General features: G+C 37.5%; 2 protein-coding genes and 1 pseudogene across 2 annotated transcripts; all 3 read right to left on the bottom strand.

Moving 5' to 3' along the window:
• Window positions 1–453: 453 nt before the first annotated feature.
• Window positions 454–1,077, bottom strand: LOC116254129 (dirigent protein 22-like). The gene has a single exon (XM_031629302.2). The coding sequence runs from the start codon at window positions 1,075–1,077 to the stop codon at window positions 508–510; it is 570 nt and encodes a 189-aa protein (XP_031485162.1). The 3' UTR covers window positions 454–507.
• A 4,637-nt stretch (window positions 1,078–5,714) lies between these two features.
• On the bottom strand, window positions 5,715–6,215 carry LOC116254067 (dirigent protein 22-like). The gene has a single exon (XM_031629170.1). The coding sequence runs from the start codon at window positions 6,213–6,215 to the stop codon at window positions 5,715–5,717; it is 501 nt and encodes a 166-aa protein (XP_031485030.1).
• Window positions 6,216–10,441: 4,226 nt separating this feature from the next.
• LOC116253998 (dirigent protein 22-like) lies at window positions 10,442–19,502 on the bottom strand (annotated as a pseudogene).
• Between the last annotated feature and the right edge of the window lie 1,275 nt (window positions 19,503–20,777).

Raw genomic sequence — 20,777 nt, 5'->3', positions numbered from 1 at the left:
CAGGCAATCAAACGGGGCCTGAACTAACAAAATTCGTCAACAACAAAGTTTTTGCACATTTAAAAGATTCGAATATACACTGCCCATATATCTGGTTTAAATATGGATTGTATTTGACGCAGCATGACATCTATCCCTTGGATATATAGTTCACAGCAAGCGCTAAGAACCATCGGTTGTACTTACATTTTTAGTCAATATTTCTCAGTTTCTCACACTTTACATCAAACTTAATGTGTAGGTAATCGATGTACATGTATTTGAGTGTGCTATATTATGTACATGTGAATAAAAAATTTTGGCTCCACCCCTACAATCAATCAAGGGTTCAATTTATAGCCGATGATCAATAATAACTTAAAATCTCCAAATAATTAATTATTTTATTCGTATAAATAATATTAAAGAATAACATAACATGATCACAAACAACAACAACCGGATGAACCTACAAAGAAAAAATATTGAGATATATTCCACTGCAGCCATGTGGTCTCCTCTAATTAACTAATAATGGACGACATAGACATTGTACTCGACCGTGGCCTGGTTTGTATCAAACGAGTGAGTCCTCGCAATGGCGTAGCCACGGGCCATCCTGAACAGACCGCTGCCGCCGACCACCGCCATCTCCCTCACCGGCCGCATCGCCGTGTTCCTCCCCAGAATGCTCAAGCTGCTGCCATTGTACTTTCCCTCCATGAACACATAGTTCACTGCCATCAGCAAGCTCGTTTCCTGCAGCCCGGACGAAGCGTAGAGCCCTTGGGCTCTTCCCACCAGTTTGGAAGACAACTCAGGCCCTTCTGTCAAGGGGTCGTCGATCATCACAACATCGCCAAACCCCGTCGCCGAGGTCCGGTTCCCAGCTCCGGCAACCCGTACTACAGTTTGATTCCGGCCGCGGACGATGTCGTGGAAGTAGAAGTGGAGGTGGGACGTCTTCTCCTTCGGCGGCCGGTGGAGTACTCCATCACTATGAACCAGTTTGGCATCCACTGCCACGGCAACGAGGAAGAAAAAGCAAAAAAGGAAGATGGTGCATGCGGAGGATTTTGGAAGAAGGGAATACGCCATTGCGTCGGCTTTGCTGTGAAACAGAAAACTGATGATGGGGAGGCATGCATTGCAGGTAGTATTTATAGAGGGAGAGATCTACAGACTTTTGCTCTACATGCTTAATAGTATGATGACTTTTCAGTAAAGATATTTATGAATGAGATTTGGAAATTTGAACAGAAAATGTGAACAGAGAGGAGTAGAAAAGGCAGCGGTGTTGCGTTTATTGCGTTCATGGTGGTCTCGTTCTGATCAATTCATTGATGGAGATTGAATTGTTTCTCTTGTTCTCTTCCTAACGCCTGGTTTTGAAGGCTGACCTAACCATCCCTTAGGTTGAATCATGATCACAAATTGATAGCGAATGATAGACGTTCGTTGAATTGGCGCTGGCTGACTTTCGTAGATCTCCCAACTTCTGAGGCGTGCTGACTAAAGCACGCAGACTTCACATCCTTTAGAGAAGATTCAAATGTTGTAATTTGCTCATTGACTTGAGGATACCAGACTTCTGCTTCTGGAACACATATGGCTGCATACGAGCTGAGTCCTCGATCTTTGGCTTGTTCCAATCGAGCTTCACAGAACATGCTCAAGCCCGACCTGACTGCGTGAAACTCAAGTTCGACTCGCTCAAGTTGTTTACATAATTTTTATTAACATGTTTCGTTTCTTTTAATTTGTTAACTCGTATAACTGGTTAACTAGTTTAATACTTTTTTTTTCAATTTTTATTTTTATCTTCCAATTTTTTTTTTTAAATGATTGGAAAATTAAGTATTTCTAGCCGTTCAGTCCACGGATGTACGGCTTCCAGACTGAAACGAATATGACTTACCATTGATGGAAAATGTGTATACCCAGTGGCCCACAGAACCCTTCAACAATTAACAGAAAATGTGAATACCCAACCGATCGGAGACCCTGTTTCCAACAAGTTAGCGGTTTCATCTTGCATATATATATATATATATATATATATATATATATATATATATATATATATATATATATATATATATATATATATATATATATATATGACAGATTGTCTTGAACAGCAGTTAATTTATGTGACATCAAATGCTGCGAAGAATTCAGTTATATATATATATATATATATATATATATATATATATAAAAGAGTTAAAATCCGCTAACTATTTTGAGCTCCATTTATTTACAGCTGCTTGATGTAATAGATTGAACACTGTGTTGTTTGAGAGGCCAGAAAATTTATTCAAATCCAAATAAAAAAATGGGTAGCTAGTAAACCTTTATATGCTACATTGAACTGGAATCGTTTACGTGTCTATTTTAAGGACTTAGGATGGCAGAATTTAAGTTGAAAATTTTTAAAGCCAAAATTTTTCAAGAGATGAAAAGATGGTAAGGGATCTTAAGGAAACTCGTTTGTCTCATCCTTGAAGGGTATTTTAGTATTCAAAATATGGCTTGGTTTTAATTTTTTCTGCTCAGTCTCGATCATCTAATTTTCTTAAAGTCCATGAACCGAGCGATTACCATTCAATCTCACATGTATGAGTTTGATAGCTACCTAAAACATGAATCGTTCCTGAAATACCATAAATCAACAACTTATAACTTTTACAGCAACATCCAATAAACAACAGCATATTATTATTATTTTATATATATACATAACCACAAATTTTGTCCACCGACCCTCTCCACCTTTTCAGGTTGACATCATTTTAATCTAATTTTCAACATAATTTAACCTTATGCTCTTGAAAGCATAAGTCGCGAGATCATTTCACACAAAGGCGGGGCCATCGCCAGGGGTGAACAATAAGCTTGAGTAGTTGGACTCCTTAAAGTTTGGCTCATGAACGAGTTCGAGAGTCATTTGCTTAACCAATTGAATAGATAAAATTAAATAATTGTCACCCAAATAAAAGGCCATGAGAAAATTAATTTTGGTCTCTGTTTATTGTCTGCCAATGAGCGAACAAAAGGCTTTGTTCATATATAATATTAATATTCTGCAATAAAAATTGAAACGAGTTAAGTCATGTGAACGCACCTTCCTTTTTTTTGTGTTCCTTTTTTTGCATGAGTCAGACTTTCCTACTTCCATATACAAAAAGCCACCATGCGGCCTACAAAAGTCTACCATAACATTACCAAATTTGAATAAATCACTAGTCGGTATATCTCTATTCGCACCTTTTCTGATGTTTAAGTCAGACTTTCCTACTTCCATACAAAAAGTTGCCATGTGTTCCTTTTTTTGCTTGAGTCAGACTTTCCTACTTCCATACAAAAAGCCGCCATGCGGCCTACAAAAGTCTTGTAGACTTATTTTAGAATTGTCTGGAATGAATTAAGATAATAAAAGAAATATTTAAATTTTTATAGTGAAAAAAAACATGTTACTAGATAATCTTTAATTATTAGTAATTTAAGTTGAGAAATTAGTGTGATAAAAAGATTAAAATACTATCGATAAAAGAAATATTTCATTAGTTTTCATTAGTTAGCCTCGAAGATTTAACTGGCGCATGATCCTGATATTTGACTGGATACATCTAAATGGATTTGTTTACCAATGTCTAGAACAGTTCACAAGTTTATTTTATTACTTCTACGCTTTTCTAGTCAATATTCTCAGTTTCTTATGCTTTACAACAAACTTAATGTGTTTTGTTATATGCAGCGATAAAGGTAATTGATAATGTTGTCAACCCTAATATTTTTACACTGTGGTTAATTATACGGATCATGTAACTTAGTTTTGAGTGGGCTATATTATATAATACATGTGAAATCAAAATCATATTGTTTGTAATAAAATGTCTAAGACCCAAAAAACTAGGCATGGGTCTCGGCCTGGGAACAGCCCGGCCCGGCTGTTGGGTCGGGCCGCTCAGCCCGGCCCGGACCCGGCCCAGCCCGCCCACCTTTCCCCTCCTCAACGCCCTTTCCCTGCCCTCCCGAGTCCCGCCCCCCCTTTCCCTCCGCCCTCCGGCTATGGCCATTGGGTCCCCGCTGACGGCCCACATGGGGGAGGAGGGGGAGCCGCGAGGGAGACAGAGGAGGAGGGAGAGGGAGAGGGGCAACAGAGAAGGGGTGAGGGAGAGGGGCAACAGAGAAGGAGACAGAAGCAGAGGGCGGAGGGGGAGAGGGAGAGGGGGACCGGACAGGGAGAGGGAAGCAGAGGGGGAGCAGAGAGGGAAACGGGAAGGGAGAGGGTCTGAGGGAGAGGGCGAGGGGAGAGGGACTGAGGGAGGGGAGCAGGGGACGAAGGCCCAAGGGCGGGAGTCGGGCCGGGCCGGCCCATTGCCCAAATTTACTAAAAACTATATTTTAAACCATTAATTATACTGGCATGCCATATATATTTGAGACAACCTTCACTAATTTTTTTTCAGGTAAAATCACTCGTGGAGGCAAAAAGGACGCCAGGGAAATGACCCCTCTCAGATTTTAAATTATTTAATTTGACATGTATAAATTTTTTAAAAATTGTCTTTCGTTTCCTAGAAGAATTTTCAAAAAATATATTGGCCTGTTTTGGCAGTTTGTTTTGTCAACAGATGGACTTTTCATAATAAAAATTTTGATTTCACTTTTATAATTTAAATGTGGTTATAAGACCTATGCACGATACAAATGTGTAACTGACCGTGACATCTGAGCCAAAACCATTCTAAAAGTGAAGTAGAGGTCCACATGTCATGCATTGAAGGTTGTGTAAAATGCATCAAGTAACTTTTAGCATTAAATGTCTTTATGAAGATGTTCAAGAAAAAATTTTAGTTTCACTTTGAAATTTAAAGGATGCACAGACAACACCTAGCCAAAGACCAATCAAAAAGTGGGGCAGAAGTCTACATGTCATGCATTGGGGGTTGTGCACAATGCACCAAACAATATTTTTCCTTCAAAACATTTTATTAGAATGTTCATGTAATTGCGAGTGCTTTGTGGGCTTTGCTCATGACGTACCCTAAAGCACTCGCTTCGCGGAACGAGCAAGGTGAAAGCACTAGCAAAGCGTCATGTAGTGGCCTCGCAAAGCCTGTAGCTCGGAACGAGCAAAGCGACCTTCCTCGAGGCTCTTCGGTCCCATGAGAGAAAGATGTCTCTCGGCTCTTCATCGATTTTTTTGAAAGGTCAAGACTCATTTTTATTGAAAGGTCAGGACTATTTTGAAAGGTTAGAACTTTTTCAGTGTCCCCTTGACCTATGATAGGCAAGACTATCCTCTGAGCTTATGGGCTCTTTTTTCGGCTTTCGAGTCTGAAGGTCTTTCGACAGGAATCCAGATTGGAGTGAAAAGACCTAGTGTGAAAAATTTTGGTTTCATTCTATAATTTAAAAGTGATTATATGCACAGGCCTATGCACAATACAAATGTGTACCTGAACCTGTGAGACATGATCGAAAACCATTCTTAAAGTAGGCTAAAAGTCCACATGTAATGCATTTGATTGTACATAATGCAACCAACCAACTAATCTTTTTCCTTCAAAACTCCCAAATCTTTTTATTATTTTTATTAGGATGTTGTAGTGTAACTTAAAATCTTCAAATAATTAATTATCTTATTCATAAGATAATATTAAAGAATAACATATAAGAGGAAAATATTGGGATATATTACATGGCAGGACATGTGGTCTCTTTAACTAATAATGGACGACAAAGACATTGTACTCCACAATGGCGTCTCCTGTGTTTGCATTAAACCAGCGAGTCCTCGGAAGGGCGCAGCCACGAGCCATCCTGAACAGACCGCTACCACCCATCTCTGGCATCTCCCTTACTCTCTGCATCGGCGCGTTCCTCCCTAGAATGCTCAGGCTGCTGCCGTTGTACTTCCCCTCCATGAACACGTAGTTCACTGCCATGAGCAAGCTCGCTTCCTGCAGCCCCGCCGAAGCGTAGAGCCCCTGGGTTCTTCCCACCAGCTTGGAAGACAACTCGGGCCCTTCTGTCAAGGGGGCGTCGATCATTATAACATCACCAAACCCCGTTGCCGAGGTCCCGTTCCTAGCTCCAGCGATGGGTACTGCAGTCGGATTCCGGCCGCTGAGGATGTCGTGGAAGTAGAAATGGAGGTGGGATATCTTATCCTTCGGTGGCCTGTGGAGGACTCCTTGATCCTTGACTATGAACCAGTTTGGCATCCACTGCTACGGCAACGATGGAGAAGAAGGTAAAGAGGAAGATAGTGGCTGAGGGTTTTGGAAGAAGGGAATAGGCCATTGCGTTGGCTTTGCTGTGAAACAGGAAAGCCAATGATGAGGAGGCATGCACTGCAGGTAGTATTTACAGTATAGAAATTTATGAATGTGAATTTGGAAACTGGAACAGGAAATGCAAACAGAGAGGAGTAGAAAAGGCAATGCCGTTGTGTTTGATCAATTTATCGATCGAGATTGAATTCTTTCTCTTGTTCTCTTTCTAACTCATGGTTTTGAAAGCTGACCTAACCATCCTTTAGTTTGAATCATGACCACAAGTTGATAGCGAACGATAGATGTTCGTCGAATTAGCGCTGCCTGAATTTGGTAGATCTCCCACATCTGGCACGTGTTGACTAGAGCATGACTTCACATGCACCAGATAATATTCAAAGATTGCGCATTGACTTGAGGAAGTTTCTGCCTTGGAACACAATGGATTGCATTACCAGCCGAGTTCAACTTTGCTAAGAAAAACTAGAGCTTGAATTTAAGTCGAGATTCATAGAACAGCTCAAGCTCGACAGGACTGCTCGGTGTGAAACTAGAGTTCGACTTGTTTAAATCGTTCTTGTTAACTCTTGCTTTTTTAAACTTGTCAACTCGTTTAACTCGATAACTAATTTAAGTAATTCAACTACGATGAGAAGGATTTACATAGCCAGGCATAACCAAGCTTAAATGAGTCGACCTCCTACAACTTGAATTGGATTTGATTACCATTTCCAATATACATTAAAACTTGAACTTGACTCGTTTATAAGTAAGAATATAACGATTAAATTTTGCTGAACTGCTGTTTAAATCTTTTAGAAACGGCAGTGTAGGGTGCCCTTCAGATCTCAGTCTTGATTTGTAGAGTTGCTTTAGGATATGACATGTATAGGATATTTTATGGCACTTAAAATATTGATGAATATAAAAATGCCAAATTTTCATATTCTTTTTAATAATATAACACGTTTACACGGAGAGAACATGATTTTGAAATCGATTTTGATTAAAGAGAATCATCTTGGACATTTACCAAATTTAAGCATACTTCTGAAAAAAATTCACAAATAAATCCGATGTATTATTTTTTCCTTGTTGGTTTACAGAAAATTATGCCGCAAGCTTCTAAACGTTGTTTGAAGCTTAAACATTTTGTTCGAAAATTTTGCAAAACTAAAGCATGATATTGATTTTTTTTCAATTTAAGTAGAAAATATTTTACAACCACTTGTAAAAATGCACTTTCTTTGTGAAAGGGGAGGAAAAAAAGTCAAAGTCCCTTTTTTGTTTCATATCTTTCATATTAATGGCTTCTGGCATGAGTCTCTCAATTTCTTGAGCTTAAACATGTGGAGTTTGAACTTCAACTTAATTTATTGAGTCGAGTTAGATATGACATTATCAAGCTTGCCCCGAGGTTGAGCCCAGTTATCCATGAATGGAGTTGAGCGGGACTCAGGCTCGTGTTGAACCTTATTAAACTTATATAGATAACGAGGCTAGAAATATGGAATGGCTGCATCTAGAAAGGGAAGAAAATTTTGAACATTTCTTGTGGTCCCGTCCAAGCCTCCAAGGACGTAAGGTGCCAAGAGGGAAAGAATATGACCTAAAAATGTGTACACCCAGTGGCCCCACACAACCCTTTAACAATCAACGGCGGCACCCAGCTCTTCGAGTCGGGTCTCATCTTTTTTTTTTTTCTATCATCAAAGAAAAAAAAAATAGTTTGTCTTCAACAGCAGTTAGTTTATATGATATCGATACTTATATATATATATATATATATATATATATATATATATATATATATATATATATATATATATATATATATATATATATATATGATAGTTAATATGTCACATGGGTGAGAGATGATGGTTTTCAAGAGCAGTTAGTTTATATGATGTTGACACTTTTGTAAATATATATAGAGATGATGGTCTTCAAGAGCAGTTAGTTTATATGATGTTGACACTTTTATAAATATATATAGAGATGATGGTCTTCAAGAGCAGTTGGTTTATATGATATTGACATTTATATATATATATATATATAAACGATAGTCAATATAAAAGATAGTCAATATGTCACATGGGTGAGAGATGGGTGAGAGATGAAGGTCTTCAAGAGCAGTTAGTTTATATGATATTGACACTTATATATATATATATATATAGTCAATATATCACATAAGAGAGAGATGCGAGTGTCAGAATGTGTGCAATATATATATATATATATATATATATATATATATATATAAAGGATAGTCAATATGTCACACAACCCTTGAACAATCAAGGGCAGCACCCAGCTCTCCGAGTCGGGTCTCATCTATTTTTGTATCATCACAGAAAAAAAAAAGATTGTCTTCAACAGCAGTTAGTTTATATGATATTATCACTTTTATATATATATATATATATATATATATATATATATATATAAAGGATAGTGAATATATCACATGGGTGTGCACATTCCAGAAAACGGGGTGTGGGAGTGTGGTGAAATATATATTATATTATAAACATATATAAAATATTTATATACAATTATATGGTTGTTTCTTAGATTTATTTGTTCAATTTTAGTTTTTTGAACTTTATTATTATAAATCAAGGTCATGAGAAGGCTATTTTAATCCAAACATTTACAGGATGCTGTTGCTTCTTAAAAAATTATGGATATATAATGTTATACATTTATCTTTTTTTGCCAAAAAATCATGTTTTTTGAATATTCATAGACTAATTAAACCTGTAGAACTTGCTGTCCCCAAAGAGTGGAAGGGGCAAGTCATCAATTTTAGAGGACCACCAGGCAAAAAGGATGAGAAAGTGTCGGCTTCTCAAACCAAAGAGGTGGCCATTGGACCCTTAAGGTAACATTCAGGTCGGTCGGTCTGATGTCGGAAAGATGGGCCTGGGCAAGGACCCGAAATTTAAGCCGAGGCACGGTTATAATAAAAGATTATTTTAAAAAATAAAATAATTTTTTTGAATATAAAATATATTTTTAATAAGAAAACATATAATGTTAATAATAAAACATAATTTTAAAAATTAATCGGTCTGGCTTTGTTTCCCTTCTGGCTGGCCCATTGGGCATTGGGCCCGGGCCTGGTTTCCAGGCACGAACCCGTGCCCCGACTGGGCCCCTGCCGGTGGCCTGGCAGAGCACCCACCCTTACATTTCTTAGGCAATTAAAAAGGGAGAAAAAGAGAGAGAACAAAAGCAAAATGGATGGAAAGGAAACTTAAAAGAGAAAAAATAAATTGAACATATCAGTGGCTTCATAATGTAACACAGATTTAAGATCTCTAATTGAGAAATTCCCTTTAGTTTAAGCTGTGGATTTAACATAAGGTGGATTTAGAATCACACTCAAATCTCAGATCCAAGACTCTCAAACATGGCTTATGATAAACTCAAAGTAATCGTTGTTGCTCGGTTAATGGACATGGCTAAAGGACAACATTTTTAATTGATTCAAATTGGATACATATAGTCTGGATCCAGACCCATTCTCTAAGGAGAAAGAACAGTTATGGAACCGTACTCGGCAAGCATTTAGCCCGTGCATACGGATGGGAAAAGGAAAGGTGAATGAACACTGCATAAAATAAACTAAAAACGCAGTCCGGTTCTTTTTTTATCTCAATCTAAGTCGTCCCTCCTTTCACTTTTGCTTTTCTCTTTGATGGCTACTTTCGGTGAAAGTCTCGCTGTGTCTTTACGCCTCGTAATCAAGTTGAATTCAGAGGTAGATGTAAAAATTTTTCATTGAAAAGGACACTAATTATAAAATATTAAATTTTTAAGAGGTTGTTCGGAAATAATGACATCATTTAAGCATACGTTCTTGGGATATTTGTTATAATCTTTTAAGAATTTACCTTAATTTTGAAACATCATGTAAGCTCGTTCTTTAAAATTTTGATTTTGAAACATCATGTATTCTTTAAAATTTTGAAGTAGTTCTCAATTTTGAAGTAGATTTATGAAACACTTACACCTATAAAAAAAAATAAAAAATATGATAAAAAAAAGTTGTTACTGTACAAGCTAAATGGCCATCCAAAGAACAACAAACGCGACCCAACTGACAAGAGTCATAATTGGGATTTCAGGATTCCATGATCCGCCATGGCTTCTTCTTCTAATTAATAATGGACGACGTAGACATTGTACTCTATTGTGGCATCTCCTGTGTTTGCATCAAACCAATGAGTCTTCGCAATGGCGTAGCCACGGGCAATCCTAAACAGACTGCTGCCGCCGACCACCTTCATCTCCCTCACTGGCCGCATTGTTGTGTTCCTCCTAGAATTCTCAAACTACTGCCATTGTACTTCTCCATGAATACATAGTTCACTGCCATTAGCAAGCTCAGACCCTGCAGCCTGGCCGAGGCATAGAGTCCCTGGGCTCTTCCCACCAGTTTGGAGGACAACTCTGGCCCTTCCGTCAATGGGTCATTGTGTTGGGTCGGGTCCAGCCTCAAGTGGACCCGATCCAGCCCATCACTTAAGTGATGAGTTGAGATAAGAAAAAGGAGGGCATCCGATGGTGCCCCCCAATCTCACTCACGTTTTTCTCTCTCTCTCTCTAGGGTTCCATTTTGGGGAAAAAGAGAGGTGTCCTCTCTCGTGTGCTCTCTCTTTGTCGCTGCACAGCAAGAGGAGAGAAGGAGAAAAAGAGAAGAGAGAATGAGAGGAAGAAAGGAGAGAAGGAGAAGAGGAAGAGAAGGTTGCGAGCATTTGGCTAGAGCAAGATTCGATTCTAAGGAGGAAGCCAGACGCATTTCCTTTCAATCCACGGTTTCCGCATTCAATCGGTGATATTTTCCCTTGTTTTCTCATATAGTTTTGATGAGTTATTATTGCTTGAGGGTTGACTTTGTGCAGCCCATCGTGAAAAAACTTATATAATTGATTATAGTGGATTGAGTTTTGGGTCGTAGTACCGCGTGGTTTTTACCCTCATTGTTTTGAGGAGTTTTTCATGTAAAAATCCTCTTGTGCAGTTTGTGATTGTTATTGCTTTGATTGGTTTGCTTAATCGTTGATTTGTTGCTTATTGCATGATCGGTTTGGGCTATACTTCGTTGTTAAATCTTTTTAGTAGATTTGTGTTTATCCGCATTTTTTATCCCAACAAAGTGGTATTAGAGCCAACATGGTAGATAACAAAATTGATTTTGGTACTAGCCATATGATTAGTCTAAATGGGACTAACTATAGTCTATAGAAAAATAAAATGAAAGATCTCTTATATGTGAAGGCTATGCACCCCCTAGTTTTTACCCAAGAAAAGCCTGATTCTAAGTTTGATGAGGAATGAGAATTTGAACACGAACAAGTTTGTGGTTTCATTCGACAATTTGTGGATGAAAATGTTTATGACCATATCCAAGATGAAAATCGTGTACGTAGTTTGTGGGCAAAGTTAGAGAATCTTTATGCCTACAAGACAGGAAGTAGTAAATTATTTCTTCTGAAAAGATTGATGAATTTGAGAATCAGGAAGGGCAGTTTTGTGTCAGATTTTCTAAATGATTTTTAGGTCATTAGTCAGTTATCTAGTATGGGCGTTAAATTTGAAGATGAGATTTTGGGATTATTATTGTTTGCTACTTTGCCTGATTCATAGGAGACATTTAGAGTCCCGCTTACTAATTCTGCGGCTAATGGGGTTGTTTTTTTAGAGACTGTTAAGTCAGGTATTCTCAATAAGGAGATGAGAAGAAAATCTCAGGCTTGCTCTTCTCAGACAGAGGTTCTTTTCACAAAGAACAAGGGGATATGAGTAAATTCAAGAGTGACAGGGACAGAGATGAAAGCAGAAGCAAGTCCAAATTGAGATATAAGAATTTGGAATGCCACCATTGTGGAAAGAAATGATAGGTAAAGAAGTACTGCTTTCAGCTGAAGAAGGAGAATAAAATTGGGGAGAAACAGGAGAAGAAAAATGACCGAGATAACAATATCGCTGCTACTGCACAACATGAAATGTTTGTTGTTTGTGATGCTAACATGGCTAACGTTGCTAGAGACGATACTTGTTGGCTTTTTGATAGTGATTCAGTTTTTCATGTTACTTCCCATAAGGATTTTTTCTCTTAATATATTTCTAGTGATTTTGGTACTTTGAGAATGGGTAATGGTTCTTTGTCTCACGTTGTAGGCAAAGGTGACGTCATTCTAAAGAATACGAATGGAGCTCTCTTGAAGCTGACAGACGTGAGGCATGCACCTGACATGCATCTGAACCTTATTTCTGCAGGAAGGCTCGATGAAGAAGGGTATCACAATACTTTTGGTGATGGCCAGTGGAAGCTTACCAGAGGTTCCTTGATTATTGCTCGAGGCAAAAGATGCAGCAATAATCTTTATACTATGCAGACATCAATTTTCAGAGACATGGTACATGTGACACAAGATGAAAAATCTATTGAGTTGTGGCACAGGAGGCTGGGACATATGAGTGACAAGAGACTGCAATTCTTGATCAAGAAGAATCTTCTACAAGATGTAAAGAAAGATAAACTTGACAAATGCAGTCATTGTTTTGCAGAGAAGCAGACGTGGGTTTCTTTCAAGAGTCATCCACATTTCAGAAAGTCAGAAGCACTTGAGTTGGTTCATACAGATGTATATGGTCCTATAAAAGTAAGTTCACATGGTGGTGCATTTTATCTTGTCACGTTAATGATGATTTTTTCAGGAAAGTTTAGGTCGCTTCTTTGAAGAGGAAAGACCAAGTCCTTGGTGTTTTTAAGAACTTTCATGCACTGGTTGAAAGACAGTCAGAAAAGAAGCTGAAGTGTGTTCGCAGCGATAATGGAGGAGAGTATATTGGTCCATTTGATGAGTATTGCAGATCTCATAGCATCAGGCACCAGAACACTCCACCTAAGACTCCTCCATTGAATGGCGTGGCAGAAATGATGAACAGAACACTCATGGAGATAGTTAGATGTCTCCTATCTAAAGCTCAGTTATCTGATTCTTTTTGGTATGAAGCTTTACATACTGCTGCTTATGTGATTAATTTGTCTCCACATGTTCCTTTGGATAGTGATATTCTTAACAGAATTTGGTATGGGAAGGATGTATCTTATGAGTACTTACGTGTATTTGGATGCAGGGCATTTGTGCATATACCAAAGGATGAGAGATCGAAGTTGGAATAAAAAAGCAGGCAATCTGTGTTTTTGGGTTATGGCCATGATGAATTTGGTTACAGATTGTATGATCCAGTTGAGAAGAAGCTTGTCAGAAGCAGGGATGTGGTATTTGCTGAAGATCAGAATATTGAAGAGATTATGAAAACATGAAAGGATTCTTCTCATAGTAGCTATCTGCCAGTTGATGTGGACCATATTCCTTTGCAGAATACTTCAAGAACAGTGCCATATGATGCTGTTGGGCAGATACATGATAGAGAAAGACAAGTAGACATGCCATATATTCCTAATTCAGATGACGAAGGTGACAATCATAATTTGGAGGTTTTTTCCTCAGATGTAGATCGGCAACAAAGATCCACGAGGGAGCGGCGTCCATCATCTAGATATCCCGCGCATGACTATATTTTGTTGACTGACAGTGGTGAGCCTGAATGCTATGAAGAAGCTATGCATTATGTGCACAAGGAAAAGTGGATGGAAGCCATGAAAGATGAGATGCAGTCACTTTACAACAACCACACCTTCGAGCTTGTGGACTTGCCCCAATGCAAGAGGGCATTGAGAAACAAATGAGTTTTTAGAGTGAAGCATGATGAAAACTCTCTAAACCCAAGATACGAAGATAGGTTGGTTGTGAAGGGGTTCAATGAAAGGAAAGGAGTTGACCTCGACGAGATATTCTCACCGGTGGTCAAGATGTCATCTATCAGATTAGTTCTTTGTTTGGCAGCCAGTCTTGATTTGGAGATTGAGCAGATGGATGTGAAGACAGCTTTTATTCATGGTGATCTTGATGATGAAATATACATGATGCAGCGCGAAGGTTTTCTTGTAAAAGGTAAAGAAATCCATATTTGCAGATTAAAGAAAAGCTTGTATGGTCTGAAGCAGACACCTAGACATTGGTATAAGAAGTTCGAGTCATTTATGGGGGAGTATGGCTACACCAAGACTACTTCAGATCACTGCGTCTTTGTGAAAAAATTCACAGGTAATGATTTTGTTATTTTGTTGATTTATGTTGATAACATGCTTATTGTTGGCAATAGTATCTCGAGAATTTCAAGCTTGAAAAAAAAGTTGAGCAAGTCTTTTGCTATGAAAGACTTGGGACCTGCTAGTTAGATTTTGGGTATGAAGATCACGCGAGATAGGAAGTCGAAGAAGCTATGGCTATCTCACGAGAAGTACATTGAGAATGTACTTCAAAGATTTTACATGGACAAGGCAAAGCCTGTTAGCACCCCTCTTGCAGCACATTTCAAGTTGAGTACCAAGCAGAGTCCAAAGATAGATTCAGAAAAGGAAGATATGGAGAAGATTCCCTATGCCTTAGCCACAGGTAGTCTGATGTATGCTATGGTATGTACCAGACCTGATATTGCTCATTCAATTGGAGTTGTTAGTCGGTTTGTCTCAAATCCAGGAAAGAAACATTAGGAAGCAGTTAAATGGATTTTGAGATACCTTCATGGGACTAGCAGTTTCTCACTTTGTTTTGGGGCAGAAAAATCTATTTTTGTTGGCTATATAAATTTAGACATGGCAAGAGACATTCACGGGAGAAGATCTATATCTGGTTTTTATTGACATATGCAGGTGGTGCAGTTTCTTGGCAATCCAGACTTCAGAAATGTGTAGCATTATCTACTACTGAAGCAAAGTTTATTGCAGCTACATAGGCGAGCAAGGAGCTGCTATGGATGAAGAGGTTCATGCAGGAACTTCAGTTCAGTCAAGACGAGTATGTGCTTTACTGTGACAGTCAGAGTGCTATTCACCTTAGAAAAAATTCTACTTTTCATGCAAGGTCAAAACATATAGACGTAAGCTATCATTAGATACGTGATGTTTTATAGTCGAAGCAGCTTGTTCTTGATAAGATCCATACAGATGATAATCTTGCGACGAAGTCTCTACTTAAAGAAAAACATGATATGTGTAGAGACTTAGTTGGGATGACTGCCTTTAAGGCAGTATATTAATTTTGTTCTTTTTGCAGAAATGTTCTCTCACTTGAGGCTGGAAGGAGAGCTTGTTGGGTCGGGTCTAGACTCAAGTAGACCCAATCCAGCCCGTCACTTAAGTGATGGGCGGAGAAAAGAACAAGGAGGGCACCCAATGGTGCCTCCTAATCTCACTCACGTTTCTGTCTCTCTAGGGTTCCATTTTGGGAAAAAAGAGAGGTGTCCTCTCTCGTGTGCTCTCTCTTGGTGGCTGCACAACAAGAGGAGAGAAAGAGAAGAAGAGAGGAGAAGAGGAAAGGAGAGAAGGAGAAGAGGAAGACAAGGTTGCGAGCATTTGGCTAGAGCAAGATTCGATTCCAAGGAGGAAGTCAGGTGCATTTCCTCTCAATCCATGGTTTCCGCATTCAATCGGTGATATTTTCCCTTGTTTTCTCATATAGTTTTGATGAGATATTATTGTTTGAGGGTTGGCTATGTGTAGCCCTTTGTGGGAAAACTTATATCATTGATCATAGTAGATTGAGTTTTGGGTCGTAGTATCCCGTAGTTTTTACCCTCATTGTTTTGAAGGGTTTTCCACGTAAAAATTCTCTTGTGCAGTTTGTGATTGTTATTGTTTTGATTGGTTTGCTCAGCCGTTGATTTGTTGCTTATTGCATGATCGGTTTGGGCTATACTTCGTTGTTAAATCTTTTTAGTAGATTTGTGTTTATCCGCATTTTTATCCCAACACATCGATCTTCACAATGTCCCCGAAGCCCGTCAGCGAGGTGCTGTTCTTTGCTCCGGCAACGGTCACGGCAGTCGGGTTCCGGTCACTGACGATATCGTGGAAGTAGAAATGGATGTTGGACATCTTCTCCTTCAGCGGCCTGCGGAGTACTCTTTGACTATGAAGGGCCAAGGAAGCAAGAGAGGAAGATGGTGGTGGAGGATTTTGGCGGGAGGGAAGATGCCATTGTCGTGGCTTTCACATGGAAGCTGGTGTTTGGGGAGGCATGTATGTGTGTTTGATGGATTCGGTATTTATAGAGAGGCAGAAGGAAAATGCGAAAAAGAGAGAGCAAGACTAGCTTTCAATAATGACCATGAAATTCGAACATTTGTTTTGATAAGCTTTTATCAAACTGATTTGTGATTTGATTATTTTTGTTGAATACATTTAAGAGCTTGTTCTCTATTTTTAATCAATTTTCACATATATTTTGTAGTTCAAAAAATATTTTTTTTCTCGACTGACAAATTCCACAGAATCTCATGCTTTCTAGAGAAAAATAAAGGATTCATTCTTCTATGTGGTTTCTAGAACATGAAGACCTCTGTGTAAAAAAAGCAAGGCGCTGAGGGGGGTAGGAACAGAGTGTCCTTGTCTTTTGGTCCATTTTGTCTCTGTCCTTCTTGATAAAGTTGTTAGCAAACCACAGTTATAAACCTTCATTCATCACTAACTCCAACCCTACGCCCTGGCTCTGGTCTGCCTACGTTAGCGTATTGACTGGGACAGGCTTCACATCTTTTCCATTGACTTGAGAAGGACTTCTCCCTCTCTCTCTCTCTCTCTCTCCCCTCCCCCTGGTGTACAAAATTTGCCAACATTTAGCCAAATCATCTTTAAAATAACGTTTAGTGCCAACCCTGGTCAAATACTAGAATTTTATTTGATTTTAATGAAATTAAACATTTGGCCTTATAGATATGATGTGGATAGTTGGTTTAACACAGGCATGCGAGAGAAATATATTTCATCTTACCGCTCAAATGGGAGTGGTCTAAACCCTCCCATTCTGGTGCTTTTACGATTCTGTACTGGTGCCCCGTGAAGACCGAATGTCTTGGAATCAACTTATTATATATGAAATTTAACATTTAGTTACTTTATTTAAGTTGAGTAGTATATAAAATAGATGGTAATTAGTATGCCAGAATTTACTGATTCATATGACAGAGACACAGCTCTCGAACACCGTAAGGGCCTGGTTTCAAAAATCCAGCGGCATTTGTGAACTCAACAATTCGACATGTAGGGGAGTACTTCACAAGGAAAAACAAAAACAAATTTGATGCAGAAATCGGATCTTATAACATCTTAAAATTTAACAGCCAGCCGTAGATTTCTCGACTCATAATTCTTAATCTACACATTAAATTTTCAAGATTGATTTTTGTTCTTATATATCCCTACATTTTGCATATATTTATATGATAAGGTTTATAATTAAACACTTAGAAGGCATATTTAGAGAAACGATATATAAGAATTGTTCTTATAAAATATATTCTTTACATGAAAAAAGAAGTGATATAGAGGAGAACTTAATTGATCAAATCAACCATATGCGTAGGCCATGTTATATGGTTAAGTTTGGTTAACATGACTTAAAACACAGAGATTAAGGGGACACTTGGTCTTATATATGAAAGGTTTTTTGGGTCCCAATTCAACAAAGTTAAGTATGGTCCAGTTCTGTTTCTTACCGTGTAGTGGAAGCAAATGAAGGTCTCCTGGATCGCAATTATAATAGCTTTTTCACTTAAATGGACAAACTATGTCTGCTTTACAATATCGGTTCATGGTTGACAGAAATACAAAAAAAAAAGTGTGAACTACTATTATATGACAAAAATATTTGTCACTTTTTACTCTTTATTTTTTTTCTTAACGGTCAATCAAGTTGGATTTGATGGCGATGGCTAAGTGATGCAATAGTCATCAATATATATATATATATATATATATATAGAGAGAGAGAGAGAGGGAGAGAAAATGTATATATACCCAAATAAACGGCCATGAGGAAATTAATTTTGATTTGTGTTTGAGGACGTCATTAACACAAGAAAAATTGAAACGAGTTATGTCATGTGATGCTCCTTCTTTCTTTGCTTGAGTCAGGTTTTTCAACTTCCATACAAAAAGTTGCTATGTGGCCCAAGGACAGACTCAAGATAGGGCTCGCATGGGCCCTGACCCCACCTTAATTTTTTTTTTTAAATTTTTATGTAAATTTTTAAAATTTTACTTGTTCTATATAAAAATTTTGAAAAATGATATTTCAGCTCTAATAAAAATTTAAAAACTTTAATTTGACTCTCATGAAAATTTTTTAGCTTCACCACTGATGCGGCTTGCAATGGTCTACAAAAGAGTAGCAAATTTGAATAAATCATTAGTCCATATATATCTCTGTTCACACCTTTTCTGTTGTTTCTGTTGTAGACTTGTTTTAGAAGTGTTTGGAATGAACTGAGATAACAAAAGACTTAAATTTTTACAGTGAAAAAAAAAACATGTTACTAGTTAATCTTGAATTATTACTAATTTGAGTTGGGAAATTAGTGTGATAAAAGATCAAAATACTATCAATAAAAAAATTCATTAGTTTGGAATAGTTAGCCTCTTTGATTTTATCAATATCCAGAACCGTTTGGAAGTTTTTGTATTACCGTGGGCAAAAGTTTATTAATCAAGGGAAATGTGTACGTGCTGCCAAAGGTAGGCATAATTTTTAATGTGATGTTTTAGATCTAGTACTGCAAAAAGATAATTTTTTTATTGAGACCGAGTAGAGCCAGAGTTTTTTCACTTAATTAGACTATTGGGAGCACCTTTGGATTAACCCTTGTTTTCATGGAGGGAAAGGGAAGGAATGGGAGGTTTGAAAAGGAAATGAAAAAAAATGGAAGGAAAGAGAATGAAAAAGAAAAGGAAAGATGTTATTATAAAGATTGTTGGGATAAAAAACAAGGAATTGTTAAAATCATGTTTGTTTGGAATATATAAAAGAAATAAAAAGAATAATTTATATTATTTTACAATAGTACCCTTGTACCAGACGATGGAAAGGAGGAAGGGGGTGCCGTGAATGGTGGTAAAAATATAGGCAAAAAATAGAAGAGAGATGAACTTGAAGAAGTTTTTTTGTTGTCATTGTTTATGTGAACGTTGGTAAAAAAAACTGTTATCACATAAAGCCTTGTTCATACAAGGACAGAGAGAAAGAAATGACATGCACGGTATAAAACTATATGTCTTTCCTTTACCTCCCTTTGCAACCAAACAAGTTTTTGACTTTGCTTTCTTTTCCCTTCTACTTAATTAATCAATCAAACAAAAGATTGATTGTTCTTTCCTTCCCTTTCCCTTCATCCAAACTGTGCGTACAGGAACTTTGTATTTTTTTTGTACTAAATTTAGTTTTGACAGAATATAACACGATAAATTTTGAGGTAAAATATGGAACTAGCTAGACACAAGGCCTCATGATAGAAAAGCAAAAACAAACACATAACGATTTATTCTTTACAATGTAGGGATATAAGTAGTAGGATATATATTGAACTTCTACGCTTTTCTAGTCACTATTATCAGTTTCTTATGCTCTATCATCAAACTTAATGTGTTTTGCAATTGTAGCGATGAAGGTAATTGATCATGTTGTCAACCCTAATATTTTTACAATGTGGCTAACTATACGGATCATATAACTTAGTTTTGAGTGGTCTATATTTTATACATGTGAAATCAAAATCATATTGTTTTTAATGTCTAAGCCCCTAAAAACTATATTTTAAATCATTAATTATGCTAGCGTCCTAGATATATTGGAGACATAACCTTTAGGGTCCGTTTGATGGCCTGAAAATCGGAAATTAGAAAAATATTTCTGAAAATATATGTCCTGGAATAAAGGAATAGGAAAATGATTGAAAAATATATTTCTAGAAATATATTTCTTCATTTGATGAAAAAGAAATATATTTTCAGAAACAGAAGAGTTTACCAAAAAAATCATGAACAACCTACTGATGGACAAAATCTGGCAGCATGATAAGTGATCTCATCAAGGTGATCTAAACTATGTGCATATTCAGTAGCTCCACACAATATCGCTAAGAACAAACGTTCAATATTAGTTAAAACATGATAAGTGATCTCATCAAGAATCATAGAAAAGTGAAAATAACAAAAAGGGTCATGTATCTTCACCAAAAGATTATTTGATTCTCAGTCGAACTTGAGAATGGCCTACATGTGATGATTGTAAGATCCAGGTAGGAATGTCAACAATCTCACAGACAACAGCCAAGTCAACATGCAACAGCCAAGTCAACATGCTCACAGACAACAACCAAAAGAACAGCAACAAGCATGACATGGTTGAGAAACAATGGAATTAAAAATTGCACCAACTTTGTAATTGAGAGGAGGACAGGGAGTAAAGATGGTGTACAACAGAGCCCAGAGGCACCATTGGTAAACATATATACAATTATCCTCCAAATCTGAATGCCAAGTTATGGCCAACAAATATACCCATATAAATCACTATGTCTGCTTTG

The sequence above is a fragment of the Nymphaea colorata genome, chromosome 1, assembly GCF_008831285.2.
Source record: "Nymphaea colorata isolate Beijing-Zhang1983 chromosome 1, ASM883128v2, whole genome shotgun sequence".
Lineage (NCBI taxonomy): Eukaryota > Viridiplantae > Streptophyta > Magnoliopsida > Nymphaeales > Nymphaeaceae > Nymphaea > Nymphaea colorata.
Note: the sequence above shows the minus strand (reverse complement) of the source record. Positions and strands in the feature narration are given on the sequence as shown.

What these genes read in the sequence shown, in the direction of transcription:
- LOC116254067 (XM_031629170.1), bottom strand. Translation starts at nt 6,215, where the DNA reads ATGCCAAACTGGTTCATAGTCAAGGATCAAGGAGTCCTCCACAGGCCA.
- LOC116254129 (XM_031629302.2), bottom strand. Translation starts at nt 1,077, where the DNA reads ATGGCGTATTCCCTTCTTCCAAAATCCTCCGCATGCACCATCTTCCTT.